This window comes from Strix aluco, chromosome 15 (assembly GCF_031877795.1).
Source record: "Strix aluco isolate bStrAlu1 chromosome 15, bStrAlu1.hap1, whole genome shotgun sequence".
In the NCBI taxonomy this organism is placed as follows: domain Eukaryota; kingdom Metazoa; phylum Chordata; class Aves; order Strigiformes; family Strigidae; genus Strix; species Strix aluco.
Window position 1 is genome coordinate 10385694 of NC_133945.1, and position 15945 is coordinate 10401638.

General features: G+C 43.3%; 1 protein-coding gene across 4 annotated transcripts in view; it reads left to right on the plus strand.

The window, feature by feature from the left end:
• Nucleotides 1-15945, plus strand: part of MAD1L1 (mitotic arrest deficient 1 like 1) — a 379581-nt gene that overhangs the window by 251170 nt on the left and 112466 nt on the right. For 3 of the 4 annotated variants that reach the window (XM_074841020.1, XM_074841021.1, XM_074841023.1), the window contains one exon: nt 992-1199. In XM_074841020.1, coding sequence (XP_074697121.1) covers nt 992-1199 — 208 coding nt within the window. Of the gene's footprint in view, nt 1-991; nt 1200-2043; nt 2202-15945 lie in introns of those variants that run through there. The other variant, XM_074841022.1, reaches the window with a different exon arrangement.

Below are 15945 nucleotides of genomic sequence, written 5' to 3' on the forward strand. Positions count from 1 at the left end.
TGCTTGGGAATGGGATCTTCTGGGGTCTCTTACCAGCAATGACCAGCAATTCAGGATGAAGTTGCTCAGTCTCTGCTCTGGTTTGCATGAAAAAAACCCCACATAAAGTTCTAGCACGTCTTTAATGAAAATGAAATGATAAAATTGGGATAATACCTACCTCATGCTGCTCTTGAGGGTTAATTAATGTTTACAAAATCACTTTAGGTCCTGAGATTTAATTGAAGGAAAAATATTACCATATAAAATGCCTTTTTATGCAGGCACTGCTATAGGGTTTCAGCTGGGCAGGGTGCTATGGAAGCCAGCATTAGTACATGCTTTACTACTTTTATGGTCGTGAGGCTTCCTGTAGTTTATATGAAAATTGTCTCTCTGAAATCACAAATGTAACATCAGTGTTTTCATCTCACTTTGAAAGAATATTAATTTGTTATCTAAGGACTTCACTGACTATTTAAACTGCTATAAATACGACTCACCTCTGAGAAAAAAGTACAAAATGAAATATCTGTTCACTTGCTTGGGATGAGCTGATACAACTTGCTAATGACTCCACCATTGGAGTCATATGGACATTGCCAGCTCGTACAAGTAATAAATTAGGCTAGTACTGGATGTCCTGCTGTAGTTTAAGGGTGTATCTGTGTGTTCATTATAATCTGCTGCTATCAAGAGATTTAAAATGCAGCTATAAAGCTTCATTTCTGGAGTTAAATTTAACTGTGGAGGTGTCAGCCAGGGAGCAAGCTCTGTTGAGTGGGGTGTTTTGTGGGGTGGTTTTTGTTTTTTGAAAGAGAGAGTTGCAAGAGAGGGAGAAGCAATACTGGCTTTGGCTGGCTTCAACTGTTGGAATAAAACATTATCACTGCATAAGTGTCCCTTTTTCTGCTGCAACATTTTTTGTCTTCGTACAAAGATTGGTACAGGTTGGGTGGACTTGGAGGTTGAATCAATTACTCAATCTGCTTCTGTTGTTTCTGCCATGCAGGGTGACTATGACCCCAGCAGAACCAAAGTTCTTCATTTCAGTATGAACCCAGCGAGCTTGGCCAAGCAGCAGCGCAAGGAGGAGCAGCAGCAGCTTCAGGAGGAGTGTGAAAGGCTGAGGGAGCTGGTGAGGGTGCTCGAAGGAGGCGGCTCCATCCCTGGGAATTTGGAAGGAGTTGGGAGTTTTCAGTCACAACAAGAAATTTCAGGTAGGCTGCTGGCTTCTGGTCATGAAGATGCACTTACTCATCTGTACTGCCAGAGAAACTGACTGCAGAAGCAGATGGAGACATTGCAGACAGTGTGCTTGATGGAACGCTTATAAGGAAAATGAAAAAATCTAGGTTGATGCAGGAGAGAGTGAATGTGTGGTGGCAATCCTGTGGCAGTTTGGTACAGAGGGTAGGTGGTAAAGATAAATAATAATAATCCAGATCATTTGCTCATGATAAATGAAATGCCAATACAACAGCCTTCATAGGCTGGTTGCTGCCAATGGAGTAAAAGGAAATATTTCCTTCCTTTCAGGGCTGGTTTAGCCCTTGAGGTAGTACAGACAGCAGGAAATAACTTTCATAGCTGCAGGGAAGCAAGTGGTTGAAATCTTTTCAGACCTGGCTTAAAACAAATTAATATTGTTTATCAGTGTATATGTGCCCCATTAATCACAGCTACATTCAATACTCCATGAAAATAGAGTACATCTTTCACTGAGCTAAATATATTTCACAGAATCTGTGGCTCTTCTCCAGTACAGTCTGTCTTCCCTTCACATACCTGAATGAGATTTTTTAGTATAGTAACCCCAAAGTTGGCACCTCCAGACATGCTCTCAGACTCTGTAAATCAAGGTAAGGATATCAATAAAATGCGACCCATCACCTACAGCACTGCAAGGGGACCAGGCAGAGTCGAGTCATGCTGCAGAGCCCAAGAGATCTATCTTACTGCTGTAACTCTCTCACATCTACCTTGCCCTCAAAACATTTTTGTTAGAGAAGAGAAAAATAAGAGAGATGCAAGTCCATGTGGAGCTAACCTGTTGTGTTCCAGCAAGCATGTATGTGGGCAGTGTCCAGAGGTCAGGATCCTCCCTCGGATGAGGCTAAGAGGGCAGAGCTTTCCTCGAAGGCCATGTGTGCTGAAGACTTGAGACCCACAAAATGGCAGAGCCCTGGTTTAAAGAATATACACAGAGGAAAATATCTTTCACTGTTATGACACCGAAATTCTGTGAAAGTAGGTTGCTTGTTTTCCCATTGCTCAAACAATAGTGCTTTATTACTGCTAAGAACATGTTTGTTCTGGCATCTCATAGTGGATTATGGTACTATATAGCCTTAAAACTATGATGGTGAGAAGTGTAGATGGGGTGGTTTATAAAGTGAAGAGCTGACTGGATGTTAGAGGTACAATGGCAGTTTGTCACTGTTGTTTGTTAAACGCTTCCTGAACGTTTAAGGAAGACTGCCTTTGCCCGCAGGAGCTTCCAGTCTGAGACCCCAGTGAGACTCGAGCAGTTCTCAGCAATAGTTCTTGCATTGCAGTTTGAATTTGAAACACACTGGTTTTTAAATGGCAGCAGATGCTGCTGCCCAGTGCCCTTGTCTGTCGTTATGCCCCCGAGTACCCGGCGCATCTAAAGCTGCAGATCCACGGGGCCGGCAGTGCCCCTCGAGCCCCGGGAGCAGCAGTGTGCTGGTCAGGGGCAGCGGGGATGAAGAGGTGAGGGCAACTCCGTGTCTCTGCTGTTGATGAATGAACCTCTGGGGTATCATCTACAGTAATTAGACTGTTTCTTCTGGGGGAATGTGTTTCTCACGTATGCCTCCTGTGATTTGTTATTCATAATTACTATTCTGCTGCCTTTCATGCCGTTGCTTTTAGCTGTTTGTGAGGTGCTTCTGTGCTGGGATGTTACCAGGTTTGTCTTTAGCTCATAAGGGATGCATTTTTAAAGCTGTTTTCTCTTCTGCCTTTGATTCCGACAGGAAAACAAACAGCTCACTGGGTTTCAGGGTGTTTCCAGCCTCTCATATATGTGATGCTTTTTTTCCTTTTGCCCCAGTTCCATGCTCCATCATTCTGACTTCTGGTCACCAACTCAGATGGGAGAGAACATCAGTTGCAGAGCCTAGCAGGGTGGGAAATACTTCAGTGTCATTTATCACAGTCCCAGGAGGGCCCTTTACGTTTTTAGAGTGCCTGTAAGTGCATATGGAAGTGATTCATGTAAACAAAATGGGAAAAATAGCCATGAGTGAAGGATGGAAGAGCCCTGTGGATGACTGTTTTCAAGATCAGGGCATGTGTATAGTAAGCCAGGTTATATGGAAAGATCTTGGATTTTTTCTTGTATTTTGTCTACTTGCGTGCATGTCACTGTCATGCACAGGGAACGTTGCCATAAATAGTCCTAAACCCTCCTTTCTGCTGTGGGAGCATTCAGCAGTATGGTCAGAAGATGAAGACTGTGTATATTAGGATGTGCAAGAGATGCTGAGGATGTTACGGCACTGACTGCGAGGTTAGCAGGCCTGCCTGAGCTGGCTTTAGATTAGGCAGATGAGTGCCAGATTTGGCCTCCTTGCTGGGACAGGGCAGAGCTCCTGGTGGGTTAGGGGACAACACATCAAGCACGCCGTGCGAGCTGCATCCATTTTTGCTTTGACTCTATCCTGCTTAACTCACACAGCATCCGCAGTGTGGATGGAACGGCTGTTCCAGGAGTGCTTTAAGAACATGGATTCACGTGGCCAGAAAACTTACACTGTCTCCCCCTGGATAAGAAATGGAAGATCCAGCTTGCACTGTTTTCTTAGGATCTCAACAGCTCTGCCCACAGGAACGGCTGCCATATGCCTTCCATTTTAGTATATTTTCAAGGTGTGAAATGGGGAGCATGTGGCAGAAACTCCCTCCGCTCTCCTTGTCACTGTGCAATTGGCTGCCTTGGGGAGGGAGGTTTATTGTGCATGATAAGGAAGCAGGTTTCAGTGAAGTTTGTGGAGCTGTTTCTGTACAAAAATAACAAGAATTAGAATTTTTCTTGCACCCCTTTCTGTCAGCTGCAATACCCATATGTCTGTTTATCCATCTCATTCGTATGACACATGCAGAAGGCAAATTCAGTTCCCTGAGCTTTTGAGGTGGGAGGTCCCTCGTGTCAGAGTTGAATGGGATGAAGAGAAACCAAGGACAGAGTAGGGGAAGTGTGGATAAAAGCTGGGAAGACAGCAAAGGTCATATGTAAGTTTGTATTTTGCCTTTAGACAGATAGAGGTAAATGTAAGATTTTATTGTCCTATTTTGCCATCTAACCTGAATGGCTTATTGGCAGAGGTGAGGGATTTGGGTGGCCTCTAGCCAGTCAGGTTTGCTGTGTTCAGCAAGCTTATGTGATCTGCAATAATTATGCTTAAGGTTCAAAGAATTATAATTATACCAACCAAAAAAAGGCATTAAGGACAATGATGTTGATGGTTTTGATAATAATGTATTGGCCATTATTAAATTCGTTCATTGGGCTGGAGTGCAGCACGTTTTTTCTGATCATGGTTCCAACTCCTGGATAGGTAATAAGGAAATTATTACTGTGGACGTTAAAGCTCATTAAATGTGACTCTATTAAAAATCAAGGTTATGCTGGACTTTAAATCTCTTTGAGCATAACCGCTGGAGGCTGCAGCACAACCTGGCAACTTGCCACGTAGTTCAGTGGTCCTTTCCTCTCATTTATGCCGTAATAGTCTCTGTTAAAATGGGTACCAGGGCTATTGCAAAGGAGAGGTTTGAGCAATGTGAGCTATAACCACATGTCGTCCTTTTTCAAAGTATAGATTTGCACGTGGGATTGTGCGCTGTTAATGGGGCAGATCTGTGGCAGCCGCATTACAGGAACGGGCTGTAACTTTATGGGTGGTTTGTTTCTCTTGCGGTGGCTGCGCGGGTCTGGGTTGTGTAAGAGCAGGGTGCACCAAGGTCAGGCTGCCATCTGGGGAGAGGCTCTGAGTCCTCCTGTCTCTGAAACAGAGATGCAGATTGTAACAGCTTTGGAAAGGTGGCGCGGGGCATCACTGCCCAGATTTGGAATCTCTTCCAGTTCTGCATTTCTCTTTCCTGTATTCTTCACACCTTCCCCCTGTCCTTTTGTATTTCAGGCTGCATCTTCTGCTTTTTTTTCTTCCAGCTCTGTAGCTTTTCCTGTTTTTTTCTGTTTCTCTCCAGGCCATTTCTGTTTAGATCTTCCTTTTTTTGTCTTGTGTGGTCCTGGTAGACCTCTTGATTTTTCTTTTCTGGTGCTGCTAGAGATGGGGTTCGGTCTTCAGCAAGCAAATAGGTAGGTGGCAGCTAATGGGGAAGTGACAGAAGTAATGTCTTGTGTATTGTAGCAAAGCGCAGGTAGAAATGAGAATGCTTCAGGTGCTGATAATTTCCATTTGTGTTCTCATCTTAAAAGCAGTATATTTGAAGGTAGGAATGGATGACCCGTGGAAGCTGGTTCCTGACTAAAGAATGCAGTAATGCAAATTTTCCATGAGCTTTCATGATTTATTGCTATCCTGTAGGTACAGTGGAGCGTTCCCTTCTTTCATGCAGCCTCTCCCTCTGAGAAAGAGGAAAAGTGCTTTTAATATTCTTTCTGTTGAGAGACAGGCTGGCACCCCTACCAGGAAGGAGGATGGGGAAATCAACTCTGGTTTCAACTGTCTATGGAGAATTTGGGAAGTGAACATAATCCCACCAAAAAGGAAAGCTATTCATCCATCTCAATGGTGTCAGTGTCCTTTTCCCCTTGCTAGGGAAAAGTAGGAAAAGGGAGTCCTTGATGAAGGACTGGGGAATCTCACTCTAAGGCAGGTGTTTGACCCTAACAGAGATGCTACATCTGGTGTTCAGCAGAGGCTGTCTCCAGCATCACTGCCATGTCAGGGCCTTGTAAAAATGTAATTAATTGGAATTAAATTGGGTAATGAATTAATATTAAAATAATCTAATCTTGTTGAAGTGACAAGCCAGAGATGGTAAAATTTGTCACTGTCCCAGCATGCTTGTGCTTCTGATGAATGTGTTTCTGAGTACAGAAGGCGACAAAAAAGGAGCAGATGGAATTTAGAAGTTGCCATTCTCCATCCACAGTTGGCTGAGCTGTTGGTGCTTGGAAGCCTTGGTGCTTCCTACCATCTGTGTACAGGAAATCCACACATGATGAAGGCTGCACCTGCAAATGAAACCTGAGTCCACCTGATGAAGGATTTTTCTGTGACCTTAGTTGTTGGTGGGTGCACACGTGCAAGCACAGCATCCGTATCTCACTCTGTGCTGATGGCTCCCAGCATCTCCCCGGTCAAACAAGGTTGGGCCAGGTGAGTGCATAGAGGGCAACTCTTCAGTCATGTAATGGCTCTCCCTAAAGCAGAGGAAGGATTCATTAGGTGACATTTCTCCTGATAATGTTTAACATGCCAGTTCCCCTTCAGTTTGTACTGAAGGAATAACCTTCTTTCTAAAGGGATGCAGAGTGAAGGTCCAGGGTATTTGCTGTCTTCAGATGTTAAGGAACTTTTGGTAAGAGCAGGATGTCAGCCTTTGTGCCCTGCCTGTATTTCAATAAATTGCTTTCTGTATATCCCAATTTCTTCTGAAGTTTATAAAGAGCTTGTCTTTGCCTCTGGTGTTTTGCTGTGCACGGATGAAGTTCTGACCTCTTTCACTCCAGAGATGGCCACATGTTCTTGATGGGGGAAATCGTTCCCTACTGCTACCTGCATCAGACATGTTGCATAGCTTTAATGTGCAAAACACAAACGGTATGGAAAGTAGCACACAGGATGAGTGTTATTAGCAGCAGTCCTTGGGAGCTGCTCTGCCTGACCCACTCAGAGCTCTCCTGCCTTCCCGTGCTGACTCTGCAGCTGAAGAGCAGTGCCTCTGTGGGGCAATCCCCTCACCTCTCAGATAGTTATTATCATTATTGTTTTTATGGTGCTATTTTCTCTACTGCAAGACATTTAGACCAGTCTGGGACCTGAATAGTATATTAAGACTGGGAATAAGCAGGTAGTTTAAATAGAGCTTACTTTAATTTCCTCCCTTATCATCCATATCCCTTTGTCCCAGCCCGGCACTACAGGTAACGAGGTGGGACTGCTAAATATACCTGTTTTCCTAAAAGACTATAGCCAAGCTGGGACCTCCTGTACTTCAGTATTGACAGTGTTACAGTGGTTGGTGGGCAGAGTCTATAAAACCTTTTTATATTACAATGGTGTCAGAAAATTTGGGCAGCCCTGCCACAACGGGAAAATACCTTGAAGCCTTTGTGTGTTCTGATTCAGCAACAGTGTGGCCTTTGGTAAATGCTCTGCACTACTGAAGTCAGAGCAGGCGCCTATAAAGAACCAGGTTTCCTGGCTTGAATGAAAGTATAGTACCTCAAGAGGGCTGAAAAAAACATTCCCTGGTTAAAAAAAAAAAATTGCTTTTATCATATACAGCATTTGTCATCCAGATAGATTCCCAAGTTTTTCTGGAGATAACACAGATATGAAGTCATGCAGCACTGAATATATTGAAAACAGCGTGCCCTGCCTATGGCAGCATGCCATGAGTCTGTTAAACAACCAGAGAGACTTGCCCCCGAGCACGACTTAATCTGTGCGCTGCGAACGGCTGGGACATGAGCGGGCAGACGAGGGTTGCTGACCGAACAAACCCCCGAGGATGCCTGAAGCCTGCAGCTTCTTGTGAAACTGTGATGGGAGGTGCCAGTGAGACATTGCTGGGACTTTTAGACTCCGTCTGCTGTCTAGGGAGCCAGAGATTTGTAATAAATCCTGTAACGTAGTTCAGTTGTAGCTACTGAATGTGTAAAACTTGGTGTCAGTCAAAGGTTCCTATCCAGACTGTACTTAGCCTTCACAAAGAGCAAAAGAGCTGCTGGATTTCTTCCTGGCCCCTCTTTTCCACCCAATTCACGTGTGGAGTTGCTGGAGGCCTCGATATTTCTGCTTTTATAAGAGGCAGCCTGTGAACCTGCATAATACCTGCATAGGGCTCCAGTGACTGCCACAAGAGCTTTTTTTTTGAAGCATCTCCTACTAGGCACTGTGTAGAAGTTGGTTACAAAATACTTTGTAGAAGCAGAAGCCTTGCTTCCAGGAAAATAAAGACACTTTACCAAGAAAGAAATAGTAAAATAAGTTGGGAGGGAGAAGGAAATGGAAAAGAAAATTTAAAAAGTATATGGGATGAGGGGGACTAAATTTAAGCACTGAACTATGAGAACATCTACAGTGGTTTCTGTAGCACTATGAGGAAGGAGACTCCCAAGGGAAGAGTCTCTGGGCTTAGAGATCCTGCCTTGAATCTGGGTGTAATGGAAATGAGTAGCACTGCAAGAAAATACTTCTGGGGAGAAGGTTGTTTGTTTCCTAGGCGGATGTGTTCTCTTTATTCAGTGCTGATGCACTAAAGACATGGTGTTACATCTGGGAAGGAAGAGGTCACCTTTGCTGAGGTAGATGGGAAGGTTAGAGATAGCTGATGTCATTACAGGTGATACAGAATAGGCAGATAGCAAGGTTAGAGGTATTCTGGGACCAGATAAATCAAGACAGGGAGTATTCTGTCTCCTCCTGGCTTACTCTATATGTGGCTTTTGAGAGAACTGGTGATAGAAACAGTATTTTTAAGCCTACTGACTTGGGTTTCTAATCAATCAATAGCTGAGTGAAACACGAAGTGACCATTAGAAAGAATTGTTCTCACTACCAGGAGTAACCCCCAGAAGTAGCTGTGCTGCTTCATTTATAACTAGGGGAAGTTCACAGCCTTTACAAGGAGAGAAATCAATGAGCAACAGAAGGACCTGAAACCTTTCTCCCCCGTGTTTTAACCCCTTCCCACCCACCAAATCCCTATAAAACACCATCAGATTTGTACTGTACAGAAACTGCCACATTGCAGATAGTACCCTTCATGGCTGTAGTTCTTCTACAACCCTCTGGTTCTTCTGTATCCCTCTGTGCTGATGATTTCTTTATCACCTGGAGACAAGCCAACAGACTGTTGAGCTTTTATGGGTCTTCGTAAACTTTAGCAGTTGTGTTTTCCTGCTTGGGTATTTGAGTCAAGCCCTCGTCGTTTGGTTGTTGCCTTCTTAGTGGCTGTGTAGCAGTCAGGATGCTCCTGCTAGATCTCTCCAGACCAGCATTTCTCCTGAAGGGAAGGAAATGCAGTATTATCTGCAGCTGCCCTTTGGATTCTGCGGCGTTGTGATATGAGCTGCCTCTTACAGCAGTTTGCATCACAGAGCAGCTTTTGATTAGGACCGATGTGCCATAAGGCCTCTGGATGTACACAATTGAAAATGCTCTTTCATTCATCAGCAGGATTGGGAAGAAAGGCTCGTGCTGATGTCTCAAATTCAGGCCGACACGATTTCCCTGACATGAAAAAAACCAGCCTGCCAGCGTGGTAGAGTGCTCCGGCAGGGGAGAGCCTCAGATCTCTGCTCTGCATCTTGTCAATGTATTGTTTCTCCTGGAAATTAAAGCTTGATGCCTTTGTGAGCAGTAGAGAGTAGAGGAAATCTAGTCGAGGAACTTTGCAAGGGGTATCGAGGTTACCATGAGCGTCTTGAAAAGCCTTCTGCTGGCAAGGGGAATGTCGCCTTGGTTGGGGATATTTATTAGTTTCAGGAAAGATGATAGGAATGGGAAAATACTGAACTTATTTACACTTTCCCTCTCAATACTGTCCAAGATGGCGGTGTTCTTGTTATGACAGGTTCATAATGGGAAAAAATTACTGAATTTACTGTTTTTTTCTGGAGTCCTCATTTCAATTTCCAGGTAAGCATACGTGGCCGGGAGCTGAAATCTGACTGCCTTCACAGAATAAATATGGACTCCTTAACGCTGAATCCCAAATGAGGTGGGGTGAATGTGTAGAGACTGAGAAATAAAGTATGTCTGCTCATTCCACATTTTAAAGGGGGAACATACAACTAAAATTCCAAATCCAAAGCATAACTTTTTGCACAGGCTGTTTTTCTGGTTTATCCACGTGTCTCTGTGGGAAGCTGTTTTTCCTGGGAAATACTGTTTTCTCCTTCTGTTCCCAATTTTTCTTTTCGCTTACTCTGATTATTTTGGGGCTGTAAATGAAGTAAAATAAGACTGTTCCAATATTCTAGAGCAGCGGCTGTATTTAAGAAGTTTATATTTGATGAGTAAGTTGATGACATTGCATTATGTGAATTTGATGTGCAAACTTGTCACTAAAGTGTAAACATAGTGACAGCAGGACCAGCAATTCCCAGCCTAATCAAGTAAGCCGAGTAACACATTCTTTGAGCTATAGAGTAATAGAGACTGATTTACATATTAAAATGAGAGAAGCTACACAGATCCAACAATTAAGTTGATATTTTAATTGCATAAAAGTCAGGAGATTCAAAGTTATGTTTCGTGCATCAGTTTATTTGTCACCCACATGCATTTGTAGTATTTTCACTGACTTTATTTAGTATGAAACTAATGTGGATTAAAATACGTGAAATGTTACCCATGGAAGAAAGGAGAGCTTTGGATTTGCTGGGTTAGAAAGCAGACTAAGAGAATTCAGAATTTCTTGGTCTGTTTAAAAAGACTACAAACAAATTCCAGGTAATTTCTTTCTTAATATTCTAGTAGACATGTTGGGAGGGAAGGAGAGGGAGTTATATACAAATGCAATGGAAAAAATTCCCGTTGATCTCAATAGACCTTGAATTATATCCTTAACTTCTTGTTTTCTTTTTAAGGAATAAGCTTTATTGAATTGCAAATTCACACAAATGCACTAGTACCACTAAGAATTACATCAATATATGGATTCTGTCCTTGGTGTTTATGCTGGTTTCACAGTACTGATCTCGCATTCAGATAAGCGTGCACGTATACAGCTACCCTTATCTCCCCATGCTGATGTTCTGATATATGAATGCTTGTTCCCTGCGCTCACAAAAAGCTATTCACCTGCCAAGCCTGACGATTTTTTTATAATCCTTCTTTGAATTAGACTACAAAAAGAATGTGTTTGAAAAGGTTAACTAATGGATACACTTTTCTTCCTGATGAGGAAAAGAAAAATGGTGAAGTGCTGAAAAATGGTCAAGCAGAGTTTTGATCAGGCTTTTCTAATCAAATACTTTCTAGGCGGTCAGCAAGGAGGAGAAATGTTAATCCATAGTGGATTCATTTGGAATGGAGAACATTTATTTGGAAAGCAATCAGCATATTAAAGCAGACACTTGTAATTACTCTGCTATCTTAATCATGGCACTGACATCAGTACCATGATGTGATAACGTTGTGATAGCCTTTTGAATGTGGTGCTGACATAAGAATGTCACTAGGAAGGGAGAGAAGCCTCTTAGTATCTTCACACCTAGTGACCTGGTTTGCTAACCTCCAGATATTCTGGGCACCTTGTCCAGTGGTTACTAATCACACAATATCCTAAACAAAAAGGCATAAGACCCTCTGAGCTCATTTGGAAAAAAGCTAGCACCTTGCGATCCCTTTGGGAATCCGCCGGTGGACAGTACAGCGGCCGGAGCGCTGCTGCAGGGGATGAGCTGCCAGTGGATGAGATGGCAGTGTTCTGCACGGCGCTGGCTTTGGTGCAGTCATCTCGTGCTTCTGGTGTGGTTTTGTGCCAAGGAGGCGAAGGCATGGAATTAAATCATAGCAAGTCTTAAAACTCAGGGGAAAGTCATGCCTGTCCATGAGGGACTTCTTAGCATCTGGGAGCACTCCATTATACAGACTAAACTAAAGCTACCTGGTGTGGTTTGTGTAGTCCCAGCGGCTGATGCAGTCTTCACTTGCTATTTCAGTGTTTCCACATTTTCTCCATTTCAGTGCCAGGTTATCTGGCATGATCTCCAGTTAGAGAGCAGCAAGTCAATCCAGCCTCCATTAGGGAACAGCATATTCATTCTTATGTACAACCAGCTCCAGCTTGATGGGTGAAAATCAGACAGATGAAAACCTGGTTGAAATCAGATTCACAAAATCGCCTTTTCAATCCCTAGCTCTCTAAGTGTGTTTCTGTCTGTATTGAATAGAAGAGTCCTGATGCATCCTGTTGAGTACTGTAGCCTGGTGGGTTATTGGGTAGGTACGCAACTTTGCAAAGTTACCTTCTGCGATGATCAGATACCATCATAGGTGTGCAGCAGAAGTATTTAAGTTAAATAGATCAGAGACTTCCATAAGGAAGGGCCGGAGGCAGCAGCAGCATCCACCTTCACTAGAGACTGCGGATATGTCATCAAAAATCTCACAGCTAGCGGCATCAAAGGCGATGCGCAGATCTGAAAGATTCAGCAAAGGTTTTCTGAATAGGCTGATAATGATGACGGTGTGTGATTCCCCTTTTAGACTGCCATATTGCAATGACTTCCCTGAAATGAGGCAGAATATAGGCGAGGGAAGGTTTCTGTCTTGTTTTACAAAGTGGTAAAAATAAATCCTAGGTTAGAACTGGTGATGTTAGTTCTGCATAACAGATGTGGGCTAAAGACATTTTCATCATCAGCCACCATTTGAAGTAACTCCTGGTCAGGTTCTTTCCATGATAATGTCCCTTCCTCAGGACGTGGCCAGTGTGCTGATGCATTTGCAAGCTCTCCGTAGAATGTATTTGCACTCCCACGGTGCCACAAGGAGTAGCAGAGTTTACTCTTCACTTCCATTTCTAAGCACTTCTTTCTGCTATAGGATCCTTCACATTTTACAACCTGAAACACCAACAGAAAGAGGAGGGAGGCATTACCCTGCACTTGTATTCTGGAGTTCCTGGGAAGTTTTTGGTGAAATAAAAAATTTTAAGCAGAATGTTCCCATGTATGCAGTCTTCATCTGCAAGGTGATGTCCTAAGCCAAATGGAGAGGATGCTTGCAGGACTTGGGAACAGATTTAAAGCTAATGGCATCTTAGTTACACCTCAGGTAGCTCTGAGTCCTAGGCTGCTAACCCCAACAGTTAGAAATAAAGAAGAAAAAAAATTAGAACTACGCATAACCCGCATAGTGCAGCATGTGAAACACTGCTGTTCTCTGTCAAAGGTGGAGTGAGCCAGGCTGTTCCATAAAACCAGGGCAAATGAGCAATTAGTGAGAGGTGCAGAAATAGTGTTTAGGAAAGTATAAAGTTGCTCTGAGACCTATAAAATGTCCTTGTTTTTCTCATGGTTTATAGTGGGAATGTTTGACTCTTATCAAAAGCTGACTAATTCTTTGTTTTTTCCCTTTAATGATCAGAATTCAGGGGAGGGCTGGCTGTGACAGGCAGGAGAAAGTGTTGCCATGAAAGTGAAGCACTTTTTAATTAGAAAGTCCCTTGGATGATTTACTTTCTAGTGATTTGAGTGCTGGCCGGTTTGAATATGTCAGCAATACTGACCAGCACGATGCAGTCTTGTCAGCGCGGGTTCTGTTTTGCTCTTCAGACATCAAGAGGTGAAGCCTGCTCCAACAAGGAGAGTCTGTGATGAGAGAAATTATAACTGCAGCCAGCCGTGCTAGCAACTTCACCATCTGCTGTGAAGTCTCTGCCTTGAATGCCAGCACTTGTGGTAGCAGGCATAATGATGATAATATTTTCCACTTCTGTAGCACCCTCTGTCCAAAGGTCTCTGAGTATGGTAGAGATACTAATTAAGACTCGCGGCACCCATGGGAGGTGGGCATGAGTCTCCACACTAGTTTTGCTTGCTTGCAGAGTCTAAAGAGATTGTGGCACTAATCTTTGGGCAGCAATTCCTTCCGTCAGGCAGCTCTGGAAGAACTAAAAACCTCTCATACTGTTGTTAGTTTAAATCAGAGCTGTATTAGAGAGGCAGTCTCGCTCGTGTTAACCTGCTGGAGTGTAAGACAGGGACTGAGCTTCGTGCTCCTAAGTGGGCTGCTTGGGGAAGCAGCAGAAGCTGGGCCTGCTGTAGCTGTTTCAGAGTTTCTTACAGGGAAAGTCTTGGAGTAGGTCTTATAACTTGAGTCCAGTCCTTAATATGTGGCCTTCTGAGGAAAATGGACTCTTGAGATCAGACTGCAAACATTCAGTGCAGTGCTCTACTTGTAAAAAAAGTCATAGTGTCATAGAATAGGTTGCTTAGAGCCCTGTCCAAACTGACCTTGAATGTTTCCAGGGATGGAGCATCTACCAGCTCTCTGGGCAACCTGTTCAGTGTTTCACCACCCTCATTGTAAAAATTTCTTCCTTATAGCCAGTCTGAATCTACCCTCTTTTAGTTTAAAACCATTACCCCTTGTCCTCTTGCAATAGGCCCTACTAAAAGGTCTTTCCCCATCTTTCTTATAAGCCCCCTTTAAGTACTGAAAGGCTGCAATAAGGTCTCCCCAGAGCCTTCTTTTCTCCAGGCTGAACATTCCCAACTCTCTCAGCCTTTCCTCATAGAAACATAGGTGTTCCATCCCTTTGATGTAGTTTTTTTGTAGTGTATGTTAGCATGCAGCCAACAAAGTCCAAAGGGCTTTTTTTTATATAGCTTTATTTTATATAACTCTTTCTTGTAGAAGACTAACAGGAAAGCTTTTCCATGATCTGGATTTCCGTAGTCTGTAGGAAATGGAAGAATAACACTGTACGAACCATCAGGAAGGGGTAAGTGCATGAGAAAGGGAGAAAAAGTGATCCCAACACTCACACTCCTGGATTCAAAAGTATAGTCCCATGTAGATCCATTTAACACGCTCCTCAGTTGGGTTGGGTAGAGTTGTGGCAGTGAAGCTCTTCCTTCCCCCAAGTGCAAGGTGTACAATAAATCCTGCTGGTTAAGATCAAAGATACATCCACTATCCACCATCTCTAAGAGGAAAAATACTGTTGTCAAGTATCATTATATGGTGTGTAAGTGTATTTGAAGCTATTAAAGACAGTTATCCTCAGAGATTTACACATTACAGGTTAAAATGGGGGAGGGTGGGGGAACAAACCCTTGCTGTGTTTAGTTACTGTTGGGTGCTGCATGCACTTTTCTCCATTATTTACTTAATCTTAAATGCCAGATGCTAAAGGGCACCAGCATCAATTAACTGCTTAATTAGACTTGCAAAGAAATCATGTAATTTAGTTATAGGCAAATAAAAAAAAAAGAAAAAAACCCGCACAGAACAGAAGCTCAGGGCTCTCTTTGCAATAATTTTTAAAGCTCCCTGCATACACTGGTTGCTTTCATCGCTTGCTGGAAACTCTTTGGAGCACTTTCTGTGCCGCTTGCTCCGTAGGGAGGCAAATGGCTGGACGCAGCATCACTTGTTCATTGCCATTCTGAGTGGATTTAGCGACAGCTTGCTTTGTTGCTCTCCAAATCCTTTTAATAGAAGTTTGGATGCCCTTTGCGAGGACTTGTGTGGTGCCTCATTCTGATCCTCAGGAGAACCTGGCCTTTGCACTCCCTTTGTGGTCTGTGTTCCCTTCGATGCTTGTTCTGGGCACCAAGTCTGGTGAAGACCATGAGCTGTCTTTCTGCTAGGAAGACTTCTGTGGTGAATGAGGTTTTGTATTTTGCAGTGTATTTTTGCATGCAGCCAACAAAACACTCTATCTTTAGCAAAATGGAGCACTGCTTCCCTCACTACAAAAAAATAGGAAGCAAGATGCCTTTATTCCATTAGTTGCCACTCTTATGAATAAGAGTGTTCAGAGGAGTGGAGTGCATTCATTTTTGTTTCATCAAGGCCTACAACTCTGAATCTTTATCCTGCAAATTGCCTTAACGGAGTCATAATCAATGCCTTGTGCTTGTGTGTATGCAAAGTTTTTCTTCTGCAGGTGCTGCTGCCTTTCTGACTCCGTTACCGCTGTTCTCACTTCGGTATCGACAACACTGTCATTTAAGTGCCTTTGCAGCATCCTGTGTTTTACAACTTTGTTTCTTTCTTA